General features: G+C 44.8%; 1 protein-coding gene across 5 annotated transcripts in view; it reads left to right on the forward strand.

Annotated features, from left to right (window-relative positions):
• The window catches only part of STXBP4 (syntaxin binding protein 4), a 147,898-nt gene that overhangs the window by 12,682 nt on the left and 108,806 nt on the right, over positions 1 to 26,410 (forward strand). For all 5 annotated transcript variants that reach the window (XM_077923953.1, XM_077923955.1, XM_077923957.1 and 2 more), the window contains exons 2-8: positions 1,805 to 1,890; positions 4,200 to 4,332; positions 5,443 to 5,575; positions 16,107 to 16,213; positions 16,746 to 16,917; positions 21,457 to 21,535; positions 24,540 to 24,634. In XM_077923953.1, the coding sequence (XP_077780079.1) occupies positions 1,805 to 1,890; positions 4,200 to 4,332; positions 5,443 to 5,575; positions 16,107 to 16,213; positions 16,746 to 16,917; positions 21,457 to 21,535; positions 24,540 to 24,634 (805 nt within the window). The remainder of the gene's footprint in view (positions 1 to 1,804; positions 1,891 to 4,199; positions 4,333 to 5,442; positions 5,576 to 16,106; positions 16,214 to 16,745; positions 16,918 to 21,456; positions 21,536 to 24,539; positions 24,635 to 26,410) is intronic.

The raw sequence follows: 26,410 nt of genomic DNA on the forward strand, positions 1-26,410 counted from the left end.
AGGATCCTATGCCCTTTTAAAATGTGTTTTGTGGGGGTGGGAGGGTTATGGGTTGTTTTTATTTTTATTATACATTTTATGGTTTTATATTTTGATTTTATTCTATGAACCGCCCTGAGACCTCTGGGTATAGGGCAGTATATAAATAATAATAATAATAATAATAATAATAATAATAATGTGCTCAGTTGTACTTTTGCAAGTGGTGCATCTTAACCATATTTGAAATTGAACTCCAGCTTGAACTGGGGCCATTGATTCTTGTATCATTTGTTCTTGAATTTAAAGAATCGTAGAATTGTAGATTCAGGTACGTAACCGCGTTGGTCTGACACAGTAGAAACATATAAAATAAATTAAAAAATTGTCCAGTAGCACTTTAGAAACCAACTAAGTTTGTTCTTGGTATGAGCTTTCTTGTGGATGTGTATCTGAAGAAGTGTGCATGCACACGAAAGCTCATACCCAGAACAAACTTAGTTGGTCTCTAAGGTGCTACTGGACAATTTTTTATTATTTTAAAAATATATTTCTAGTAGAATTGTAGAGTTGGAAGGGACCACGAGAGTCACTAATCCAGCCCCCGCAATGCAGGAAACCTTTGCCCAGCATGAGGCTTGAACCCACAGCCCTGTGATTAAGAGTTTCATGCTCTACTGTCTGAGCATTTTTCTTCCAGCATTCTCCTTCTGGCGTGGGACTAGGTCAAGCACTGCTGCAGGAATTCCCTGCCATGTAAGAGGCTCAATGAAAGCAAAGTTTTCGTCCAGAGTTTGGTACAGGTTGCACGCAACGAAGTTGTCCCAGGACTTCTGCCTGAACAATGGAAACTGATTTAGAGGGGGTGCGAGAAGTGGGAGAGGGAGTCCTGTTGCACAAGCCGTTGTCGTGCTATACGTGTTCTCCCTAGCAGAAAGCACGTGTTGCGGTGGGAGATACAAGCCACCCAGTGTTGCTGGGCAGATTTGCGGAGTGACCCAGGCAGTGAATTGGTTGATTGGGTCGCTGGGGAGAATTGCTTGTTGCCAATTTTGAAGGAGGGGTCAGAGGTTTTAAATATTGGTCGCCCAACTTTGGGCGTCCTCTTGGCTGCTTGCACCGGATCACCCGCCCACCCTCCCTGTATTGGGGGGGTTGTTCGCTTGACCTTGCTATGCCTGTCATGGGGTTGTCTGCTTTTAGGGCAGGGGCCTGGTAGGAATTTTGTCCATTTGGCTGATTGTCTGGTGCCATTTGGTTTTTGCTTACTGCATAGCAAATTGTCACAACTTGTAAGGTTGGCGGTTAGGCATTGGTTCAAATTGGTTGGTGGAGGGGTAAGTGCCTACCCCTCCAATGTTGGTGCGGAAAGGGAATTCCGTTAAAGGAATCCAGGGGCTTGCCATTCTTTTCGTCCTTGTCCCTGGCATCGGACTTGGGCCGTGCAAGCCAGCAGGAGCATGAGGGTGAGCAGTGAGGGACTGAGGCTCAGCTTCATTTTCTCCCCAAAATTGTTTCCCTCACTGGCTTCCGCTGGAATCTGGAAGTAAGTTCTGTCCCTGGGAAGGACAGATAGTCGGAACCAATGCCTAAGCAACCGCTCACTTGTGTGTATTTAAATAAAGTTGTGGCCAAAATCGTGCCAAAAACCCAAACCAAAATAGATGTGTGATGTGTGAATTATTGGGGGGTGGCTTGGGGACCTCGAAACGCAACAACTTTGTTGAATGCAATCCTCGGTGCCATTTCCTTGAAAAGCCTTGGAACGAGACGTTCAGAAGTGACATCGATATATAAAACATCTCTTCATCCTCTTTGTTCCCAGGGTAGAATTTCTGAACCTGATGGAGAAGTTCAGCTCGCATAGCAACACAGACTCTGTGAGGAATTCCCCGACACAACTCCTAGCTGGTGAGCTGCTGGTTATATATATTTTCTTTGTGCAGCGTAGAATATGTTTGGTGGCCTGGTGGCCTCCATTAATATTTCAGGTTGGTAAGAACGCTTGCATGAATTGGACGGTAGACCCTTAACCCAGATTTTACGTGTGGCTTGATGTTTGATGGACAGAAAAGACACCTCTGTTCAATCAATCCTTCCTTGAAAATCAGTTGAGCAAGAGAGAAGTGTGGCAATGCCCCCTAGGGGCTCATTTCACACATTACAAAGCAGTGTCTTGGTCCTCATTGGTTTGTAACAGCATAAAGTCCCTTGCTTGTACAGCGGTACCTCGGGTTAGGTACTTAATTCATTCTGGAGGTCTGTTCTTAACCTGAAACTGTTCTTAACCTGAAGCACCACTTTAGCTAATGGGGCCTCCTGCTGCTGCTGCTGCCGCCGTGCCGCCGGGGCACGATTTCTGTTCTCATCCTGAAGCAAAGTTCTTAACCTGAAGCACTATTTCTGGGTTAGCGGAGTCTGTAACCTGAAGCGTATGTAACCTGAGGTACCACTGTAATTTGGGAACACTCTGAGCTGCATAAGTAGTTACTATACAAGGCAATTGCCACTAAATACTAAATGGAATGTTCGGCGAATGGTCACAGAAATCTGACAGCGAGAAATATTCAGACATACAGTCGGCATCGGAATCCCACGAAATGAGCACTGTTGTGTACGGAGATGAAGCCGTAACTCGAAAGACAGCGTATGAGTAGTTTAAGCGTTTCCGAGAAGGGTGGCAAGCCATCGAAGATGACTCTCAGTCTGGCAGGCCGTCGATGAGCAGAATGTCGGCAAACGTTGACAGAGTTCATGAGTTATTGATGTGGGATTGGCGTTTGTCCGTCCGAATGATGGCGGAAGAATTGCATATTCCGCGTGAAATGCTTACTGAGGTTACTGAGTTGTCCCACCCTCCATATTCTCCCGATCTGGCCCCACCAGATTTCTTTCTTTTTCCAAAACTGAAATCTGCACTGAAAGGGCACAGATTTCCCAACATTTCACATGTCCAAGCTGTTGTGACGAGGGAACTAAAAGCAGTACGAAAAGAGGACTTCTCCAGAGGTTTACATGAATGTTGTCAATGGTGCATTGTATCAGAGGGGGCCTACTTTGAAGGCCTGTAAAGCATGTTTGTTTGAATATTTCTCACTGTCCGATTTCTGTGACCATTCACCGAACTTTCTGGTCACACCTTGTATTAGCCTTATGAACAGCAAATGGAGGTAAACACCAGCAAGCCAATTGCTCAGTACTAGTCCGGCCCCAAGAAACCTGTATGGTTCTTCTTTCATCAGTTTTGATCATCTGTGTTGCAAATTGCAGATTCGAGGTTTCCAGAAGGTAACTGAGGATATACAGTGGTACCTTGGTTCTGAAACTTAATCCGTTACGGAAGTCTGTTCCAAAACCAAAGTGTTCCAAAACCAAGGCGCGCTATTCCACAGACGGTAATGCAAAACAGATTAATCCGCTCCATACTTTTAAAAACAACCTCTAAAACAGCAATTTAACATGAATTTTACTATCTAATGAGACCATGGATCCATAGAATGAAAGCAATAATAATGTACTGCACTATAAAACAAATACAGGCATACCTCTTGTTACATCAGTCTCCAGTTGCATTTTTCCAGGATACGAACGCGGCGAACCCAGAAGTGTATACTTCCGGGTTTCACCCCGCGTGCCTGCACAGAAGCACTCTGCATCTCTTGCGCATGCACAGAAGTGTTCTGTGCATCTTGCGTGTGCGCAGAATTGCTCTTTCATGCTGTGCGCATGCGCAGAACTAGCACTCTAGTTGCAGACATTTTGGGTTGTGAACGGCACCCCGGAACAGATTGAGTCTGTAACTATAGGTACCACTGTAAGAGAGCATTATAGATGATAAAAATTAAAATTAATTTTCCCCCCTTACCTTCACCGATGATGGTCATTGTTTGGATAGGGGGCTTTTATCCGTTTCTGCAGTCACACAATCAATCAGTCAGTAGCTGAACAGGGTTCTGCACAGGCACAAAAACAAATTAACCGAAAAAGCCTCAAAAACAAAAATGCAAAATAAAAAGTAAAAACAAAAGCGCCAAACTTAATCCGTTCCGGAAGTCCGTTTGACTTCCGAAATGTTCAAAAACCAAGGCACAGCTTCTGATTGGTGCAGGCACCCCAGAAACAATAGCCAACAACCCCCAGGTTTTCAGCATTTGAGAACCAAGGCATTTGAGAACCAAGGTACCACTGTATGCCCTTTTGCCTTTCTCTCTCCTTCTAAGGTAAACCTGCTGACAGCCTCTCTTTGGGATCGTCGTCGAGGTCACTAAGCCCACAGCTGCTGTATCCAAGCGACATCATTGCAAACCACCACGGAAAGCCCCTGACGGCGACTTCTCTTCAAGCCACCACCAAGTAATGTTTGAAATCATTTGCAGATTGTTTCTCCGTCCCCCTGCTCCCAGAATTTGTGGGAAATACCTATTGAAAGCATGACAGTGTTAGCGTTCCAGAAGCCGTCTTACCCACCCTGAGCTGCCAAAAGTGAATGGAAGCAATCAAAGCCGAACTTGTATGAATTCTGACGCATTCATTTATTTCATGTTCTGTTTCTCTGCAAATCTGCTCGGAAAGCCAGTTGGCTGTGGAATTCATCAGGCTTGGGCATCCGTTTCACCCAGTCTGGTCTAGCACTGATGGTTTTTACTGTAAATGTGAATACCTGCAGCAACCTTCTGCCATGTTTGTGTGCTCCAGGTGCTGTGGACTCCAATTCCCATCAGCCCTTGCTAGCTTATTGGAAGGAGAAAAATAATCATCTCCTTAATAACAATTTAAACAATTTATTTAACTAAAACAATAACATTATAGCATATGTATCCATATTTGTTCACTGATGTGGTTACACTTTTAAAAAAAACAAACCAACAACTTAGACTGAGTTTTAGCACACATGAAAAACTTAAAACAGATCCTTATTTCCTGATAGCCTTTGGGCTATAATGTAACTTAAAACTATCTTTAGAAAGATTGTTCCTCCAAAACCATTTTGTTTTAAAAATCTAATTTAAATTTTAAAAAAAATCCAATTTAAATAAAATCTAATTAAATGAAAAAAATATCAATTTTTAAAATTATTTTTAAAAAACCATTGATTTTTATCCACCCTGCCAAGGTATCTTCCTTTGACTGCTTTGTTATCAAAGGCAGTTTGTATAGGGATTCCTTCTGGGCCCACTGAAGCAGATTTGTCTTTTATGAGAGCAGGATTACATAAAGCTCTGCTCCGAAGGTTCCCGTCCGCACAGCAGTGCTTGATTCAACCTCTGGTTACACAAACAGCCACCTGTAGCTGCATCTTTCACACCGAAGGCAGCTCCCCCAATTAAGATGTAAGCATCTTGGAGCAACCTTGATGCCATAGCATCCTTAGGAGAAAACAAAAGGAGATGTCTGCTTCAGGCTGATCCTGGTGTTCCAGCCGCTGACCTTTGAAAGCTAACTTTGTTTTCTCTTCTTGTCTAGTGACAGCGTGTTTCAGATCATCACTGTTTCCAAGGGAACAGGCCTTGGCTTGAACGTTGTAGGAGGCATTAACAGGAACGAAGGGCCCTTGGTGCATATTCTGGAAGTTATTCCTGGAGGTGATTGTCATAAGGTAGATGAAGGGAGGGACATCTCTTCACTCCTTTCCCCCTTTTTCGATCTGGGGGTATTACTTAGTATCTGCTCAGGTGTTGTAAGAGCATATCAAAATCGGATCTTATTTATTGTATTGTGGCGCTTTTCAAAATCAACTCCAGACTTCCTTCAGTTCCCTTCCTTATGTTTATTTGACTTGAGAAAGGCAGTCCTTTAAATACAGTGGTACCTTGGTTCTCAAACGCCTTGGTACTCAAACAACTTGGAACCCGAAGACTGCAAACCCGGAAATAAGTGTTCCAGTTTTCAAACTTTTTTCGGAAGCCGAACATGCTCCGATTTGAGTGCCACACTTCAATTTTGAGTGTTGCACTGAGGTCTGCATTTTTGTTTTTGCAGCTTTTTCGTTTTGCTTTTGTGACTGTGTGGAACCCAGTTCAGCTACTGATTGATTGATTGTATGACTGCAGTACATTGTTTATTGCTTTCATTTTATGGAGCACTGGTTTCGTTAGATGGTAAAATTCATGTTAAATTTCTGTTTTAGGGGTTGGATTAATCCATTTTGCGTTACTTTCTATGGGAAAGCACGCTTTGGCTTTGGTTTTGGAACAGACTTCCGGAACGGATTAAGTTTGAGAACCAAGGTACCACTGTAGAGGACTGCCCTTTGTAAAGTAGGAGACATGGCCATCCTAGTGCCAAGGAAGGCAGTTCTGCACCATAAACATCCCTGATAGATCTACCTGTCCATATATGTGTGTGTGTGTGTGTGTTGTTGTTGTTGTTGTTGTTGTTTAGTCGTTTAGTCATGCCCGACTCTTCATGATCCCATGGACCAGAGCACACCAGGCACTCCTGTCTTCCACTGCCTCCCACAGTTTGGTCAAACTCATGCTGGTAGCTTCGAGAACACTGTCCAACCATCTCGTCCTCTGTCGTCCCCTTCTCCTTGTGCCCTCCATCTTTCCCAAAACCAGGGTCTTTTCCAGGGAGTCTTCTCTTCTCATGAGGTGGCCAAAGTATTGGAGCCTCAGCTTCAGGATCTGTCCTTCCAGTGAGCACTCAGGGCTGATTTCCTTCAGAATGGATAGGTTTGATCTTCTTGCAGTCCATGGGACTCTCAAGAGTCTCCTCCAGCACCATAATTCAAAAGCATCAATTCTCTGGCGATCAGCCTTCTTTATGGTCCAGCTCTCACTTCCCTACATCACTACTGGGAAAACCAGAGCGTTTACTATACGGACCTTTGTTGGCAAGGTATATATATATATACCAGGTTTGGCAAGGTGTGTGTGTCTCACTCGTCATCTTCAGGCTGGTGCTTTCGGCTTCTTGTTACTGGAACAGAGCAGGATCTCAGTGTTTGAGTTCCTATAAATACTGTTGAGGAGGTGTGGTGTATAGCCTCCAATGTTCTGGGCAGAGAGGAAGTTCCCAGGCTAGTGTGCCTTTTCTTCTTTTGTTCCTTAATTACTTGAGGGATATCTTGAGTGATTTCTTGAGTGATATCCTGAGTACCACTTAGGTGGGTCATTAGGTGTGGATTAGTTGCTACTCCAAGACCCTACCTATCAACCTATAAAAACAGATCCCACCACCTATCTGGAAAAAACCACCAAATCCAAAATAAAAGCCTCTCCTATCAGTGAAGAAATCCAGCTAAGAATCATCCCCAGAGAAAAATCATCCAGATGCCCCAAACTCTACGGCCTCCCCAAGATACACAAAGAAGGAACACCACTCAGACCAATAGTCAGCTCCATAGGCTCACCTCTACAAAATCTCGCTAAATTTCTCGCCAAGCAACTTCAGCCCTATGCAGAATCCATCTCTTCACACGTTCCAAACTCCTTCCAGTTCATAGAAACAATAAAGAAGCAAAACCTACATCCCAATGACCTACTTGTGAGCTTCGATGTTGTATCTCTCTTCACACAAGTGCCCATTAATGAAGCCTTGACAGCCATTCAAAACAAATACAATCCCCCCGAATACATCTTGGACCTGACCAACCACTGCCTAACCAACACGTACTTCATCCACAATGGACAAAGATACAAACAGATAGAAGGAGCACCTATGGGATCACCCCTCTCACCGGTCATCGCAAACCTGTACATGGAACACTTTGAAACCAATGCTTTAGACAAGTCAGAACACAAACCCAAACTTTGGCTCAGATATGTTGACGACACCTTTGTAATTTGGCCACACGGGAAAGAAAAACTGGACAGCTTCCTCACACATCTCAACAGCCTACACCCCAAAATACAATTCACTATGGAAATAGAAGCCAACAACCAACTTCCCTTCCTTGACGTCCTAATCTACAAAAAACCTGATGGCTCCCTAGGACACACTATCTACCGGAAAAAAACACACACCAACCGCTACTTACATGCACAATCACACCACCACCCTGCACAAATAAACTCCGTAGCCAAGACTCTCATCTCCAGAACCAAACGCCTGGCTGACAAAGACCACCTGACAACTGAGTTACAGAATCTCTCAAATGTGTTAATTGCCAATGGATACCAGCAAAACAGGGTTATGAAGCTAATCCAAAAAGAAACACCCCCCAAAAACCAAGACACAGAAGAAAACAATGGCATGGCCCTCCTTCCTTATATCAAGGGCACTACAGATAAAATTAGCAAAATCCTCCATAAACACAATATCAAAACAGCCTTTTGCACCAACCAAAAAATAGCCAATATCCTCAGAAACCCCAAGGATAAAATCCAGTTGGAAAACCAAGGGGTCTATGAAATACCCTGCAAAGTCTGCCCAGCCACGTACATTGGACAAACAAACAGACGAATAAATGCACGTATTGCAGAACACAAGAATGCCGTCAAAAAAGAAGAAAAAACTTCCTCTCTTTTCCAACACATGAAAGAAACAGGACACGAAATTAATTTTGCAGATTCCAAATTGCTCTTTAACATGGAACATCACCACAAGAGAATAATCATGGAAGCCATCGAGATAGAGAAACACCCTCACAACATGAACAAGCGTGACGACACATCCCGCTTGCCAGACATCTGGAAATTAGCCCTCCCCACAAAAACTGACACCAGAGCCAGAGGCACACAGAACGCCATCACCAATCAACCACACCAGATCCAAACCCAGACCCTCTCCACAGATAAATTACAGACACCATCCAGTAGCCAAACCATGGTGGCACCTCCGGATGCTGCACCCCCCTGCAATCCCTACACAGATCTGGCTGGCACAGGCCACAAAACCACAGCTCGCCCCTATACACGAAGCCAAGCCAGAGCACAACTAAGTGCAGTACAGCCATCTTCTCAGAAAAACTCTTCACAAAGTTCAAGAGGTCAAGACACAAAGGCTTTAGCAACTAATCCACACCTAATGACCCACCTAAGTGGTACTCAGGATATCACTCAAGAAATCACTCAAGATATCCCTCAAGCAATTAAGGAACAAAAGAAGAAAAGGCACACTAGCCTGGGAACTTCCTCTCTGCCCAGAACATTGGAGGCCACACCTCCTCAACAGTATTTATAGGAACTCAAACACTGAGATCCTGCTCTGTTCCAGTAACAAGAAGCCGAAAGCACCAGCCTGAAGATGACGAGTGAGACCTCGTCGAAACGTCGCCTAGACACCCCAACTTTTACACGGGAAGATACCCGAGGACACCAAAACCTGCATTCCTGTACCCGTGAAAATCTACGAAAGCAAATATATATATATATATGTATATATATATATATATATATATATATATATATATATATATATATATATATATATAAACTAACTTTAGGGATGAAAATTAACTCATTACGGTACTTGGGCAGTCTGTTCCACTTCAGAACCTCTTTCACTCAAAATATTTCCTGATGTCTACAGCAGATGTCCTTGTCTGTCCTATAGGCAGTGGACTGAGTAAGCAATAATGCCCACTCCTCAGTTGTATGATCTCATAAATACTTGTAAAATAGGCCCTTTTTAAAACCATCCTTTCCTTTGCTGAAATGCACCATTCTTCTTAGCTCATAAAAAACTGCCCTTTGTCATTTTCGTAGCTCCTCTCTAAACCTTTCCCAAGTTTCCATCATCCTTCCTGAATTTTTTATGCCCACAACGGAACAGGATGCTCCAATTAAGTCTTACCAGCACCAGATTAATTCGCTAAATCTTTGAAACTGCACTCCAGTTTCCAATCGCCTAAAATGGTGTTATTGCCTTATTTGTTACCCCCTGCTAAGAAAAGCACGTTCAGTCCTATTTAGTTACCGTGCATTGTGTTTTCACTTAATTGCTACCATTGAAACTAATGGGAGATATCTAAGAAGGAATTAAAGAAAAAAGAAAAAGCTATGGCTTTTCATAATTCTAATACAAGCATTGATAGAGAGAATTTACAGATGCTTTTTTGCGCTCCCTCAAGCCCTGGCTGGATCTAGAGACCTCAAAGGAGCGTTTCGGTTTAAAGCGTTGTCAATTTAAACAGGGAAAACAGGTAGGGGGAAACGGGACTCCACATCGCCACCTGGTGGCACAATGTTATATTGTACACACAATGCACATAAATCGCTTTTTCTTTACCAGTCTAGCCGAGTCCCCCTTGTGTGTAAATAGAGAACATGCCCTGCCGGGCATCTTGTTTTCATCCCTGTCCCCTGAAATATCATCTCTCTCTTCATGCTGCTTTACAAGCAGTGAAGTGTGAACCCCGGCGCGGCTAGACTCATATAAGCCTCGAGTCAAACAAAAAGGTCGCATAGAGGTTCAAAGTTGACTTGCTTTTAATTTTAGCCCAGTCTGGAAACTGGGCCGTAAAACACAACAAGAAGAGCACAGCACTGGAAATAATGAAGGCTCTCAGTGGCCTCCTGTTACAAGTCTCTCTCCCTTCTCCCCTTTCTCTTTATTGAACTTAGCAGCATGGAAAGCTTGTGTTGGGATCTCCGTTAGGCTTCTTTTTTTGGTGAGATTCTATAGCAGAAAAAGCTCTGCGGCATTCGCTTAAACCTTTTGACCTTCATTAGAAGGTGGTTGGTGCCTTTAATTACCTTAAATGCTTTGTTTGATGTGCATGAGCCTAGGGCTTGCCGATCAGAAGGTTGGTGGTTCGAATCCCCGCGACGGGGTGAGCTCCCGTTGCTTGGTCCCAGCTCCTGCCAACCTAGCAGTTTGAAAACACATCAAAGTGCAAGTAGATAAATAGGTACTGCTCCAGCGGGAAGGTAAATGGTGTTTCCGTGCACAGCTTTGGTTCGCCTAGACCTGGAAAGCTGTCTGCAGACAAAACGCTGGCTCCCTCGGCCAGTAAAGCAGCATTGTGAGATTTGTGTATGCAATACAAATGGTTGTGTGTGTGTGCATGTGTACATGCGTGCACATAAAACTAGAAACTAAGTTTACAGATTGTGGTCTGTAACCGTAATTTCCAATTGCTTGGGGGGTGATCAGATTGCAAAATATGTCTGTGATCTCTCTGCTCCTTTGTTAGCTATGTTCATATGAATGGTGTTTGTGCAGGAATAACCCTTGAGCTAAAGGCTGCACACTTACCCATTGTTTCTCACACTTTCTCCGTTGAGACAAAGTTTTGCATCATGTGCAAAACTGGAACTAATGCATCTCTTGATGGCAACATTTAGTGTCCCTAACCATGTCCTCAAGCAGTGAGCGCTTTAGGAGCAGGGCTTAGTTTCTACAATGTGCTGTTTGATTATAGCAGAGCTTTTTTCCTCTGAGGACTGTTCTTTCTCTTCATCTCCATCTCTCTCTCTGTGTGTGTGTGTGTGTGTGTGTGTGTGGCTTCAGCGATAGCTGTGCAGCTTGCTCTGGCTTTTCAGGGAGGTGGGAGAAGGGATGGAGGGAAGTCCGTCAGTCCCTTCTCCCACCTCCTGGAAAAGCCACCAAGAGCCACTCTATCTTTAAAGAGCGAGCATGTCTGCGGCTTTTGCTGGCTTTTTTTGTTTTCTTCCTCTAAAAACTAGGTGCATCTTATGATCGGGTGTGCCTTATAGAGCGAAAAATATAGTGATTATATCACAGAGAGAGAATACGCACGGCTGTCAAATTTTTAACTCCTCCTTTTGAAAGCGTGCCAATCTAAAGAAACCTATTTATGCTTGTTTACGCTTTCCTCAAATTTAAGACCCAAGTCCCACCCCCTCCAAATCGATTCTACAATTTATAGGCAGTTCGGAGCTTTAGCTGTGAACTAGCTTCAGATGCGGTTTGTGTGTGCTGTTTGGCACCAGTGCCACCAGAGGCCGCTGTTGTCACTTGTGTTGCTTGCCACTGCCAGATAAGAAGTATTTTAGCCTAGTCGAAAAAATAATAAGCACTGAGGAACAAACAAGATGCTGTTGCTCAGTGCTATAGCGTCAGAAGTTATAAAGTGGCATCTAAGAAAGCAAACCAGGATTAGCTTCTTGTGGAATAGGCTGTTGCATGCATTTTCATATACAGTGGTACCTCGAGTTGCAGACGCTTCAGGTTACAGACGCTTCAGGTTACAGACTCCGCTAACCCAGAAATAGTACCTCAAGTTAAGAACTTTGCTTCAGGATGAGAACAGAAACCGCACAGCGGCGGCATGGCAGCAGTGGGAGGTCCCATTAGCTAAAGTGGTACCTCAGGTTAAGAACAGTTTCAGGTTAAGAATGGATCGCCAGAACGAATTAAGTTCTTAACCCCAGGTACCACTGCATAGGCTGCTGGAGTGTATATTAAAAAGCAATTAATGGTTTAATCCTGTGCATGATAAAATAAATGTGCGGCATCCCTTTCTTTCTCTTGCCATAGGTGAAGTGTCAAGTAATCACTCTTTTCCTTATCCATTGCCATATCTGGGCTCAGGGTGGGGAGGCGTCTTAGCCCACAAACTCACACTCTGGCCTCTGCCTGATTTCCTACTCTCTCTTTCTTTTTCTAGCCATCCTTTCCCCAGTGGTGACAGCGGCCTTCATTTGATTAGTGTCGGTTTATTAACTCGTGATATTCCAATCGGGCATCCCTTTGGGATAGCCTCCAGGCGTTGCGAAGCAGAGATTCTCGTGATTGATTTAGAGCAGGCATAGGCAAACTCGGCGCTCCAGAGACTACAACTCCCATCATCCCTGACCACTGGTCCTGTTAGCTAGGGATGATGGGAGTTGTAGTCCCAAAACATCTGGAGGGCTGAGTTTGTCTATGCCTGATTTAGAGGATCTCTCAGTGGTTAGGGAGGAAGGAGGGGCATTGGCCTCCTTATTGACGCATTCTGCCCTCAAAGTTTCGGTTCAAATCCTGTACCTGCCTCAGTTCTGTGTCAGTAAAATGGGAACAATCAGCCTCTCTAGTTTTGTCAGCCTGGTACACTCATAGAATCGTAGAGTTGGAAGGGACCCTGTGGATCATCTAGTCCAACCCCTTGCAGTGCATAAGGATGTGTGTGGCTGAACATCTTTATAGAGTACTTCCGTGCCTTCAGAAGTGACTTACAGTGGTGCCTCGCAAGACGAAATTAATTCGTTCCGCGAGTTTTGTCGTCTTGCGATTTTTTTCGTCTTGCGAAGCACGGTGTCGGAAAAGTTTTGGAAAAGCTTCAAAAATCACCAAAGTCTTTAAAAACCACAAAAAAGGCTACCACACCGCGTGTGGACTGGATTATTGTAACTCGCTCTACGTGGGGCTGCCCTTGAGACTGACCCAGAAACTCCAGCGGGTGCAGAATGCTGCAGCGAGACTCCTTACGAGGTCTTCGCTGCAAGATCACATTCACCCGGTGCTATACCAGCTGCACTGGCTCCCGGTGGAATACAGGATCAGGTTTAAGGTGCTGGTTTTAACCTTTAAAGCCCTATACGGCTTAGGACCCTCGTACCTACGGGACCGCCTCTCCTGGTATGCCCCACAGAGAAACTTACGGTCCCCAAATAAAAACATCTTGAAGGTCCCAGGCCACAGAGAAGTTAGGCTGGCCTCAACGAGAGCCAGGGCTTTTTCGGCTGTGGCTCCGATCTGGTGGAACACTCTGTCACAAGAGACCAGGGCCCTGCGGGACTTGACATCTTTCCGCAGGGCCTGCAAGACAGAGCTGTTCCACCAGGCCTTTGGCAAGGGCACAGCCTGACTCCCTCCTTCGGCAATCTTCGCGGGGCTCTGGCCCAATGGCTGCCAGTGGCTTGAATTAATTAATTTTAGAATGAATGGCTTTAGAGTGTTGTTTATGCTGTACTTTTGTACTGTTTTATTGTTGTTAGCCGCCCTGAGCCCGGCTAAGGCTGGGGAGGGCGGGATATAAATAAAATTTATTATTATTATTTATTATTCTATGAGTTGCTCCTCGAAGTCAAGTTGCAACTGTATTAATGGTGTTAAGAAAAAGGAAACAAACTTGCAAGACGTTTCCGTCTTGTGAAGCAAGCCCATAGGGAAAATCGTCTTGCGAAGCAACTCAAAAAACCAAAAACCCTTTCGTCTTGCGAGTTTTCCGTCTTGCGAGGCATTCGTCTCGCGAGGTACCACTGTATATGCTTAGAATTCCTGTTGTTTTCAGGTTGACAGCAATTCCATACCCTCCAATATTTCTCTGATAAAAATATGGATGTCTTATTCCATAATAATAATAATAATAATAGTTTTATTATTTATATCCCCACCTATCTGAGTGTGTTGCCCCAGCTTCTCTGGGCAGCTTCCAACATATATGAAAACATAATCAAACATTAAACTTTTTTTAAAAAAACCTTCCCTATACAGGGCTGCCTTCAGATGTCTTCTAAAGATTGTATAGTTACTTATCTCCTTGGCTCGGGATGGTCACATAACTCCATACTAACCAACATTTCTCCAGTGAAAATAGGGTTGTCCTACTGTACCCTTCAACATTTCGCTCATGAAAATAGGGACATCCTAAGGAGAAGCAGGACATTGCTGGTTCAAAGCAGAAACCGGGATGGCTTCTGTAAGTCCGGGACCCTTCCTGGAAAAAAGAGACACTTAGAGGGTCTGCAATTTTCACGGACTGAATTGCTGCTTGCATTGAATTTTTTTTAAAAGAGCTTCTTTTTTAATTTTAAGTGTAGAGCTTGGCAAAAACAGAAATGTGATGTGCTGTAGGCTAAACGTTGGTTTGAGCTGAGTGCAAAAGCGCTTTTTCTGGCCTCGTTCTCCACCTCCCCAGCCACCCACCCACATTTTCCTGAACTGTGCGCTAAATTATTGTTGCCAAGTCTTTGGGCTCTCCGCTGTTGCATCTGCTCGGTCCAAATGTTCGCTGAGGTTGTATGTCTAGCTGTTTGAAACTGGATCCCTTACCCCCACCCCTCTGGTACGAATTAATCCAGCTCAGAGCTGGATTAACTGGTACAGAAACTTCTCACAAACTGTCTGTGGCTTAATTCTAAAACAAAACGACCATCTGTGTCCAATTTTGTGCCCAGTGAAATTCCACTGATATCTCTCGCTGATCTGTTACTATGTTCTGCAGCAGCAAAGTAGTTCAGCTCCTAATACCAGCCTCTCCTTTCCAGGACATCTAGTACTGCCTGATTATCCCCTTCCCTGTCCCTTATCCTTTTTTTAAATTTTTCATCCCCTGGCATCTACATGGCTGTCCAGTCCATCTATTGCTGATTTCGACAGCTCTAGCTATGAGGACTTGGTTCGCTTCATCACAGTGCCTGTTGCTCCCCATCAGGATAAAATACAGTGGTACCTCAGGTTACATATGCTTCAGGTTACATACGCTTCAGGTTACAGACTCCGCTAACCCAGAAATAGTACCTCGGGTCAAGAACTTTGCTTCAGGATGAGAACAGAAATCGTGCGACGGCGCAGCGGCAGCAGGAGGTCCCATTAGCTAAAGTGGTGCTTCAGGTTAAGAACAGTTTCAGGTTAAGAACAGACCTCCGGAACGAATTAAGTACTTAACCCGAGGTACTGTAGTGGGAATAAAATACAAGCTTCACCTACAAGGACCCCTTTTGTTAGCCGCTTTGAGACTCCTTCAGGTAGTGATAAAGCGGGATATCACATCCAAACTCTTCTTCTGCTGAAAAAGTTTGCTGACCCCTGAACTAAACATTAGGAAGAACATTCTGATGGTAAGATCTGCTAAGCCGTGGAACAGGCTACCTCAGAAGGTGGCAGACTCTCCTTCATTGGAGGTTTTTGAGCAGAGTCTGAATAGCCACCTGTCGTGGATGCTTTACCTGTGATTCCTGCATTGCGGGGGGGTTTACTAAATGACCATTTCAGCTCTACACTTCTACACAGTCATACCAAAAGCCACATACAGTTCATAAACTGAGCAGAGCAAGGGGCAGAGAGCAGCCTGCTTCAGTCGGGCAGTTATTTGTACCAGGCACTCTGATTTGTTATTTATTTGTACCAAGAGTCTGGCACTCTTATCAGATCAAATGTGGCCCTCCCCTTCTCTAAAAGGCAATTTGACAGACTGAACAACCTTGGGAGTTTATAAATTTGGAGAGTTTGCCTTGACCTCTTAAGGCAACTTGATTGCAAAAACAAGTGCCAACGACTGTCCTTGTTCTTGCTAGGATGGTCGGCTGAGAGCTGGGGACCAGCTTGTTTCCATTAACAAGGAGTCATTGATTGGAATCACCTATGAAGAAGCAAGAAGCCTAATCAACAGAACAAAGCTGAGGTAACAACTGCCCTACAAAACAAGTCCTCTGAATGCTGCATTTTACATCCGTCTGTCTTCCCTAGTATAGATTTGGTCGATTTATGTCTCTAGCCCTCATGATTAGAGAGAGAATTTTGGATATGTGTTGTTGGAAGTGCTAAAATATAGAGCTGTTAAAAAGAACTCCCTGTCTTGCAGGCATAAATCCTGATACTTTTGGGCGCTGTGATTCTCCAGTGGTTTGACCCCAGCCCCATAGACGCACTCCATTGTTTCCCAAGACAGATGCCACCTAAGCCCAAACATTCTGGGCTGGTAACAGCACATTAAAAATGTAAGACCCTCGCAAATTTGGCCCTCCTAGCCATCAAGAACAAGGGCAATAATTAAAAACAAGTTGGTGCAACAGATTTTTGTCCCACTGAATTTTATTGACCCTCTAAACATCACTTGCTGCCTGACATATTTTGATAATTACAGGGAGGTCTTCATTATTTCAGGAAGAATGCAACGTACAATACCTGTGTCCAACCTGTGACTTCATTTTTAGATCTAGCTCCTCGTGGGAAATCGCTTTCATTCGGCGTGAACCTCTTTCCAGTCAAGCGGAAACTCTGCCGCCCCCCTCCAGCCTGTTAACTTCAGATGGATACAAACTGCAGCTTCCTCCATCTTCGTCTCCAAATGAGAGCATTGACTCAAAGATGTCTATTCTGAATGTGGCAAGTATTCTCTGAAAACCAATTTAAGGGTCATCGGTTGACAAAGGGGCAGCGATCAGCAAGCAAACTGCTAAACTAGATAGATTATCCAAGTCCTGCTTGTCACAAATTTCACAGGCAGCCAGTTGTTTTAGCAGAAATCAATTCCTTGACCTCTTCACTTACACATCGGTCTATATGTTCTTTCAGAAGGCACAAGTGACTGGCAGTGCAGTCCTATATATGCCTAGCTTGGAAGTGAGCCCCGCTGGCAGGGCCAGATTTAGGTTTGATGTGGCCCTAAGCTACTGAAGGTAATGGGGCGCTTTATATGTCCAGCTGTCCTTTGTGAACAACAAATTGTCGCTGTTTTTTGTGTTGAATATATGCTGTACAGTGGTACCTTGGCTTACAGACGCTTCAGGTTACAGACGCTTCAGGTTACAGACTCCGCTAACCCAGAAATAGTGCTTCAGGTTAAGAACTTTGCTTCAGGATGAGAACAGAAATCGCGCAGCGGTGGCACGCAGCAGGAGGCCCCATTAGCTAAAGTGGTGCTTCAGGTTAAGAACAGTTTCAGGTTAAGAATGGACCTCCGGAACGAATTAAGTTCTTAACCCAAGGTACCACTGTATGATTATGGACCTAATATGTATCTAAAGCCATTTGCACATGCAGAATGCTGGCACCCTATATATAGAAATGAGCAAACCGGTGATATTTTAGGGAGCAGGCTAGCAGGTGGGGCCCATTTCTTATATCATAGGAGCCTACACAACACAAAACTCTGTTACTGTATCTTGGTTTTATTTTATTTGTTTTTTATCTTATATTTTGAAAATGTACATCCAGCTTTTTCCACTTTGTTTTTTTTGGGGGGGGGCGCAAGAAAGTGGGACCCTAAGCTATAGCTTGTTTAGCTAGTCTGTAACCTGAAGCGTATGTAACCTGAAGCGTATGTAACCCAAGGTAAAGGTAAAGGGACCCCTGACCATTAGGTCCAGTCGTGACCGACTCTGGGGTTGTGGCGCTCATCTCACTTTATTGGCCGAGGGAGCCAGCATACAGCTTCCGGGTCATGTGGCCAGCATGACTAAGCCGCTTCTGGCAAACCAGAGCAGCGCACAGAAACGCCGTTTACCTTCCTGCCGGAGCGGTACCTATTTATCTACTTGCACTTTGATGTGCTTTCGAACTGCTAGGTTGGCAGGAGCAGGAACCGAGCAACGGGAACTCACCCCGTCGCGGGGATTCGAACCGCCGACCTTCTGATCAGCAAGTCCTAGGCTCTGTGGTTTAACCCACAGCGCCACCCGCGTCCACCACTGTACATAAATCCAGCACTGCCTGCTGGGTTCAATGGGACTTGCACCCAACCACGCACACATAGCATTGATGGACAGCTGGCAGTCCTATGGCGAGATGTAGCTCTCTGTGTAATTTTATGCAGCTGACAAAGAAGGGAGGAAGAGAGTTGTGTTAGGGAAAGGAGAAAAGAGAGGGAAAGGGTGGCCCCATCTGCTTTTAGCTCCAACCTCGCCCAGTTTTGACTTCAACCAACCACCAGTGTGCATTTCATAAATGATTGGCCCTTAGCAGAAAAAAAAGGTTGCCCATCCCTGTTATATAGGACAGCAGCCTCACATAGTTGTAGATTGCAGGGGACCCCAGTGGTCATCTAGACCAACCCCCTGCAATGCAGGAATCTTTGCCCTATGTGGGGCTTGAACCCACAGCTCTGAAATTAAGAGTCTCATGCTCTGCTAACTGAGCTATCCAAAGGTTGCCCCTCCCCCTGATCAAAGGCTCACTTTAATTTATACCATGTGTGCCCCAACATACATATGTTTCTTATTTTGGTACATTTTTAAAAAAATCTTCAAATCTTCCTTTCTTTAAGAAAAAACTCACCTCAATTTATACTGAAGTTTTCTTGTCTGTGTTGGTCCGATGGAACATATGTGGCAACCAGGTTTTCTTTTTGTATGTAGGCAAATTCATGAGCTCCACCAGCTATTGAGATATGTTAAGCCTTTGTAACTTATAAAGTAGCACTATATGCATTGGCAGCTAAGAAGATCAGGAGAAAAGAACTAGATAAAATAGTCAATTGCAAAGGTCATTCGGACATTTAAGCTGGCTCATTCTACCTGAGAACCCCTTGCTCTTCTATCGTATGCAACAAATAATTTTTAGGAGACGTGATTGTGGTTTATTGTATGTGCAGTGCCTGATATTTTTATGGTTTTTTATGGATGCAGGTGGCATTGTGGTCTAAACCACTGAGCCTAGGGCTTGCTGATTGGAAGGTCAGCGGTTCGAATCCCTGCAACGGGGTGAGCTCCCCTTGGTTCAGTCCCAGCTCCTGCCCACCTAGCAGTTCGAAAGCACCTCAAAGTGCAAGTAGATAAATAGGTACCGCTCCGACGGGAAGGCAAACGGCGTTTCCGTGCGCTGCTCTGATTCATCAGAAGCGGCTTAGTCATGCTGGCCACATGACCCAGAAGCTGTCTGTGGACAAACGCCAGCTCCCTCGGCCTATAGAGCGAGATGAGCGCGCAACCCCAGAGTCGTCCGCGACTGGACCTAACGGTCAGCTTTACCTTTACCTTTATGGTTATTGTTGCTTTTCTCTTCGTTCCTTTTGTGAATGATGCCATGGCCTTTGGCTAGTGCAATGAAGTTGATGATGATGATATGTTAAGCTCTTCCTCAGTTCAAACAGTCGAGAGGAAAATACATTTTTTTAAATTAAAAAAGGAAAGAAAGAGTAAGGAGAATTTCTCTGCCAAGCGTGCTGTGTGGCTTCTTCCCACAGCCAGCACCCTGTCATCATTCTTAGTATGGAGGAAGTAAGGAAATTTGAACAGACACATGATTCCTCCTTCTCCCCCCCTCCCTCCCCCCCCCAATAAAACCCCAAAGTTCTGCGTGAAAAACATGCTCTTCTTTGAAATATAATGCTAATACAGCTGGAGAAATTTCAGTGAATAACATTTTTATACCATTCTGTTGGATGTCCTCTTTTCTTTTAAGCATTATTTCGATGAACTGAGAGTCCATTTGGATCCTAAGCATGCTTTCTTGGGAGTAAACTCCCATCAGACACAAGAGGAACATAGATATGCATAAGACTGTACTCTTTCTCAGCACTGTTGGGTATAAACAGCTCCCTCGGGAAATGACAAACAGACGGAGGAAAGCAAAACACGACAGGTCATACATTACATTGTCCATCCCCTTGCATTAGATTTGCAACCTGAATTTTTCAGGAGTCTTGCATATCGCTGAGATGTGCCTGCACTGTAATGTATAAAACAGAGTCCTTGAAAAGCCATGAACACGTGGGAGCCAGTGTGGTGTAGTGGTTAGAGTGTCAGACTAGGAACCTGGGAGACCAGGGTTCGAATCCCCACTCAGCCATGAAAGCTCACTGGGTGACCTTGGGCCAGTCACTCAATCTCAGCATAACCTACCTCGCAAGGTTATTGGGTGGATAAGATGGGGAGAAGGAGAACCATGCACACCACTTTCAGTTCCTTGTAGGAAAGGGTGATATACAAATGAAATCAATCAATCAGAGCTTCCCTGGGACACGTGATCAAATGTTCCCTTGCTCTCTCTCTCTTTTTTTTTAGCCATTAACACTTTCTAGAATTCTATGACGCAGCACAAAACAGTGGAAATTCTCAATGCTACTGGGGGTTTTTTTTTGTCAGAAAAGGACAGGGATCTGTCTGGCAAAAGCTATATGTTCCCTGGTGGAAAACCTCTACGTGCCTTTTGCGTAATAAATGGCAACCAGTTCCTGCTTTGGATCTCCTCGTTCTCGGGACCACCACCGTAGCCACTGTCTGTGTAGAGCTACGAAGAGAAATTGGACATTTAAAAAAAAGCCATGTCAGGGAGGTAGGAGTGCATTGAAGCCTTTTTCCAGCCTTGGATCCAGCATGGAATTCCTTAGCTAGGGGCCCTCCGTCGGGAGTTGGCTTTTACCAGTTGCGCAGTACTTAAGGTTGCCCACATATCTGATGGAATGCACCCTCCCGTTCTTTGTGGCTGGCGGTTTGGCTTGGTGTCCACGGATTGGTCCGGCCTGCCAAATTAAGTTCCTTTTGGCTTCTATAGCTTCTCTCGCTCTCTGCAGCTAACAGTGTCCCTTCTAGCGTGGTTGCATCCCTGCATGAGTTGATAGGGTGGGGATGGATTTCTTTGCAGCGGCAGGTGGAGAAAAAACTAAATAACCATGGTTTATTCCAGCGGTTCTGGGGCTGCTTGAAGAACAGTCAATACAGACCACTCTTCCAAAGCTGCTTAACATAATTCTATGGGCACATGTTGTAAAGGGAACCAGTTTCTTCTAAAGCTTTTGCTATGTATTGTATATTCATCTGAAGTTTAGATAAAGCATTAGCCAGGGCTTCTTTTCTGTAATCAGCCTGTGTGTGTGTGTGTGTGTGTGTGTGTGTGTGTGTTTGGTTTTTAATGACATTTGTTTGTTTGGTCCTTGACCTACTTTACCAGAAGGCACCTCCTTATTTTGTGTATTTTCTTTCATAGACGAAAGCCGGATTCAAGAAGAGAGAGCAATCTCCCGCATTTTCTGCAAACAACAGTACCGCTGATACATCTGCTGGGGGTAAACGCTCACTTCCTTGCTTTCTCATCACATAGTTGCCATTACCTTTCTCACAGGAGTAGCATTTAATGTGTTTACTTTTCCTTTAGAAAAAGCCTCTATTATGCACCCATTGTTCCCCTAACACGAATGAATGGATTGTCTAGCAGTCCCTTTCCAATATAATGGCCATTGACTATTTTGTGGGATGGCTGAACAGGGATGGATTGTCCTTGCTTGTAACCAGCAAGGACAATGCACCCTTTCCTTCCTCATTTGTCTTCTGCAGCTATAGGATTGACACCTGGGGTTTGGGGCTGTGGGTGCCAGGGCCTGGTCCAAAGCTCATGATGTAGCGACCTTTCTGAAGCTAAACGTATCTGGGTCTGGCTACTGAAAGGATGGGATACCATCAAGGAGGCCCATGCAAGTCACCTTGAGTGCCATAATGGAAAAGATGTGAGATATAAAGGGTGGCGCTGTGGTCGAAACCACTGAGCCTCTTGGGCTTGCCGATCGGAAGGTTGGCAGTTCGAATCCCCGCGACGGGGTGAGCTCCCTTTGCTCTGTCCCAGCTTCTGCCAACCTAGCAGTTTGAAAGCACGCCGGCGCAAGTAGATAAATAGGTACCGCTGCAGCGGGAAGGTAAACGGCATTTCCGTGCGCTCTGGCACTCATCCCGGTGTCCTGTTGCACCAGAAGCAGTTTAGTCATGCTGGCCACATGACCCGGAAAGCTGTCTGCAGACAAACGCCGGCTCCCTCGGCCTGAAAAGCGAGATGAGCGCCGCAACCCCATAGTCGCCTTTGACTGGACTTAACCGTCCAGGGGTCCTTTACCTATAAAGGGAGTAATAAATGGTTTTCAAAGTCTGTTTCAGGGAATACCAAGGTTGCAGGTTCGATCCCCATTTGGGGTAGCTGCGTATTCCTGCATTGCAGGGGGTTGGTCTAAATGACCCTCAGGGTCTATTCCAACTCTACAATTCTATGAATATGGGGTTGTCCATAAGCTTCCTCCCTGAGAATATCTGTAACGCTGGACAAGCTTGCCCTCCATGATAGCTCCTCCCTAGAACACCCTCCTCTCAGATGTCAAGGAAATAAACAACTACCTGACTTTGAGAAGACATCTGGAGGCAGCCCTGTATAGGGGAAGTTTTTAATGTTTGGGGTTTTACTGTTTTACTGCGTTTGATGTTTTCATTTGTTGGAAGCCACCCAGAGGGGCTGAGGCACCCCAGTCAGATGGGCGGCATACAAATAAATTGTTGCTGTTGTTTGAGTGTATTCTAGGATAAGCCCTGGTTTCTGCAGCAGTAGTTCCATTCAGTAGGCCTGGCTGGAGCCCTGCATGAACTAACACTCCCAGAATGCTTTGCAGTGCCACACCGGGCACCTGTGGCAAACAAATAGACATGGACAGGCTTCCCTGGAAGTAGGCCGATTGAAAACCTGCCAAGCTTATATAATTAGTAATCAATAGGCTCACTTTGGCACAGCGTGGTGAATAACACCGGCATATCTGAAGATCCAGTTGCCATAGAAACCTAAGTATTTTCCAGTGCTTATAGGACTCTGCACTTAACATATGTTTGCCACATGTATATTAAAGATATAAAATGAGTGCAAAAGCACCTTGCATTTTTTTTTCACATTTGCTGAAGGTTGGGTAGGAGGCAAGGGCTCAGGCATAGGCAAAATCCTTGTTTTGCCTCAAAGCCGCTTCTCCTGTATGTCTTAAACAGGCAGTAGCCAGTTCATGTATGTACGTATAGCTATAGATGCAAAAATATGTTGGGGTATTCTATAAAAGCACATGCACATGGTAGAATACTGTATGGGTTGTCTAGTGTTGGTACAGCCATGCTTGCTCAACCATGTGTATAAAACACCGGTCCTGAAAGACCTACATTGGCTCCCAGTACATTGGCTCCCTGGTGACTGGGAGTGGCCGCCGGGACCACATAACACCAGTTCTGAGAGATCTGCATTGGCTCCCAGTACGTTTCCGAGCACAATTCAAAGTGTTGGCGCTGACCTTCAAAGCCCTAAACAGCCTCAGCCCAGTATACCTGAAGGAGCGTCTCCACCCCCATCATTCTGCCTGGACACTGAGGTCCAGCGCCGAGGGCCTTCTGGTGGTTCCCCCAATGCGAGAAGTGAGGTTACAGGGAACCAGGTAAAGGGCCTTCTCGGTAGTGGCGCCCGCCCTATGGAACACCCTCCCATCAGATGTCAAGGAAATAAACAACTACCTGACTTTGAGAAGACACCTGGAGGCTATTTGTCTTTTAGAAGACACCCGAAGGCAGCCCTGTTTAGGGAAGTTTTTAATGTTTGATGTTTTATCGCGTTTTTAATATCCTGTTGTGAGCTGCCCAGAGTGGCTGGGGAAACCCAACCAGATGGGCAGGGTATAAGTAATAAATTGTTATTGTTTTGCAAATATGCAGGCTTTGGGGGATGTTTTAGAAAGCAGTTTTGGTGACTTGGCAGGAGTCCAAAGAAATGCCCCCTCACCACAAAAAAGAAATTGTGTACATCTGTGCCACAGCCTGTATCAACTAATTTCTTTCTCTTTCTCTCTCTTTCTCTCTCCCTCCATCTCCTGTTTCCTTTTTATTGTTTTTTAAAAGAGGTGTCACCATGTGCCTCTCTCATGATATGCCTGTTCATATTTCAATAATATCTGTTTGATCCACAGCCGATTCATTCCCCAATTATTCTCCAGGTTTTTGTGTGAGGCCCCCCCCCCCCGAGACCCTTATATCTTGGCGGGTTCGTACAGGAAGGTCCAACTAGTATTTCAGCAGCATCCATCAGTTTCCATTTGAGATCTGTAATAAACATTTAAATTGCATCTTGCTTACTGTTTAAAGGGGGGTGGAATAACAAGCACGAGTTGATTCTGGTATTCAGGTGATTAGCTCCAGTTGTTTGAACAGCAGGAGTTCGGAACACATCCTTCAGGAGAAAAAGTTCCAATTAGATTTCCAATTAATGTGCAACCTGTTGTCTCTTAGCTGTTGGCCTCACGTGGAGCGATGATTATGGACCACAAAGAAGGAAGATTTCCCTAAACCCCACTGTTCGTCTCCAAGCAGATAAACTAGAGATGGTAAATATCTTCTGTCTTTATTTTTTACTTTTGTTCCTGTGGCAATTTGGTGACAGAAATTACTATTCCACACGGGTAAATAATACTCATGAGACCAACGGTTTGCTGTGCTGAATCGACATTTGTAGCCTGATGAAATTATTTAGCAAATATTGAAATGGTCTGGCTGGATGAAAATGTTTTAAAGCTTTTGATGCTACTCTTTCTGCTGCGATTTCCTCTCCTAGCAGCAGAACTGCCTTTTGCAAATTTGCAGGAACCTTTAGCCCAAATCTAGGGAAAGTCGTGCTTGAGTTCCCATTGACTTTATATCCCATTCATTTCAGCAATTTACTTTGGCTCTAGCAATTTACTTTGGCTCGGGACCCTTGTTGTCTTTCCTTTTAAAATATTTTTATAGTCACACTAGCTTATTTCTAGCAATCTCTAAAATTTGCAATATATTACTGTAGGTCTCCAGCCAAAGTAACTGGAAGATTCCCATTTTGGCCAGGAGTTATGAGCACTTTGTGGCTATGACATGAACTTGTAGAGCTTTTGTTCTTCTTGCCAAGTAAATGAATTTCAGCAAGGACTCCTTGGACTCACAAAGAGAGTGGCAGGGACTGAGTGCTTGTGTGTATTCAGATCCAAATAGAGGAGTTTACACGTTAACGCAGATGAAGAAAAGGATTAGAGTGGGGTCAGCAAACTTTTTCGGGAGGGGACCGGTCCACTGTCCCTCAGACCTTGTGGGGGGCCGGACTATATTTTGGGGGGAAAATAAAAAATGAATGAATTCCTATGCCCCACAAATAACCCAGAGATGCATTTTAAATAAAAGCCCACATTCTACTCATGTAAAAACACCAGGCAGGCCCCACAAATAACCCAGAGATGCATTTTAAATAAAAGGACACATTCTACTCATGTAAAAACACGCTGATTCCCAGACCGTCTGCGGGCTGGATTTAGAAGGTGATTGGGCTGGATCCGGCCCCTGGGCCTTAGTTTGCCTACCCATGGATTAGACAGTTTTGGAGCCACATTTCCTGTTTGAGATGGTTGCAAGAACGTTCACAGTGGAGGTGCCATCCTGCAAGTCTTTCTCCTTCCTCACTCCACCCTATGTGCATTGAAAGCAAGTTGTAGGTTAGCTTCCTGAAAGGAACTGAGCAGAGCTCCCCTATCGTTGGTGCATTGCTGCTGAGTATGTTGCAACAGGCTATAGGCCTTGGAGGAGCAGGTGGGTGGGAGACCTTGTGTTAGAGCAGGGTTTCCCAAACTTGGGTCTCCCGCTGTTGTCGGACTACAACTCCCATCATGCACCGGTGGTCGGGGATGATGGGAATTGTAGTCCAAAAACGGAGGGAGACTGAAGTTTGGGGAACCCTGTGTTATAGCATGGATGGGCCTCTGATTGGAATAAAGAGCTTGGCTTCGTTGAGCACCCTTGTCATGAATGTGGCTTCCCTGAATGGTGGCTACATGGAAGGGCCAGATCCTACTTAACTCTTACTAAGTGCTACTCCACAATGTGTTCACTCCCTCCATGCAGCGAGAGCAGGATGCCAGCCAAAGATTATTTCCCGGAAGAACAATATGGAAGCCTGTGATTCATTGTGAGTTTGGAGCAAGGAAGTATATTCAACAAGGCAGCCTTGCTTGTACACACATTTATTTGTTTTTGAACAGCTCTCTACTGCTGTTTCTCATTTTTCCCCCAATCCTAAATTCCGTTTGCCGCATCTCCCTATCATTTTTTTATGTCCATAATCATATAAAAACCTAATGAAA

The sequence above is a fragment of the Podarcis muralis genome, chromosome 2, assembly GCF_964188315.1.
Source record: "Podarcis muralis chromosome 2, rPodMur119.hap1.1, whole genome shotgun sequence".
Taxonomy (NCBI): domain Eukaryota; kingdom Metazoa; phylum Chordata; class Lepidosauria; order Squamata; family Lacertidae; genus Podarcis; species Podarcis muralis.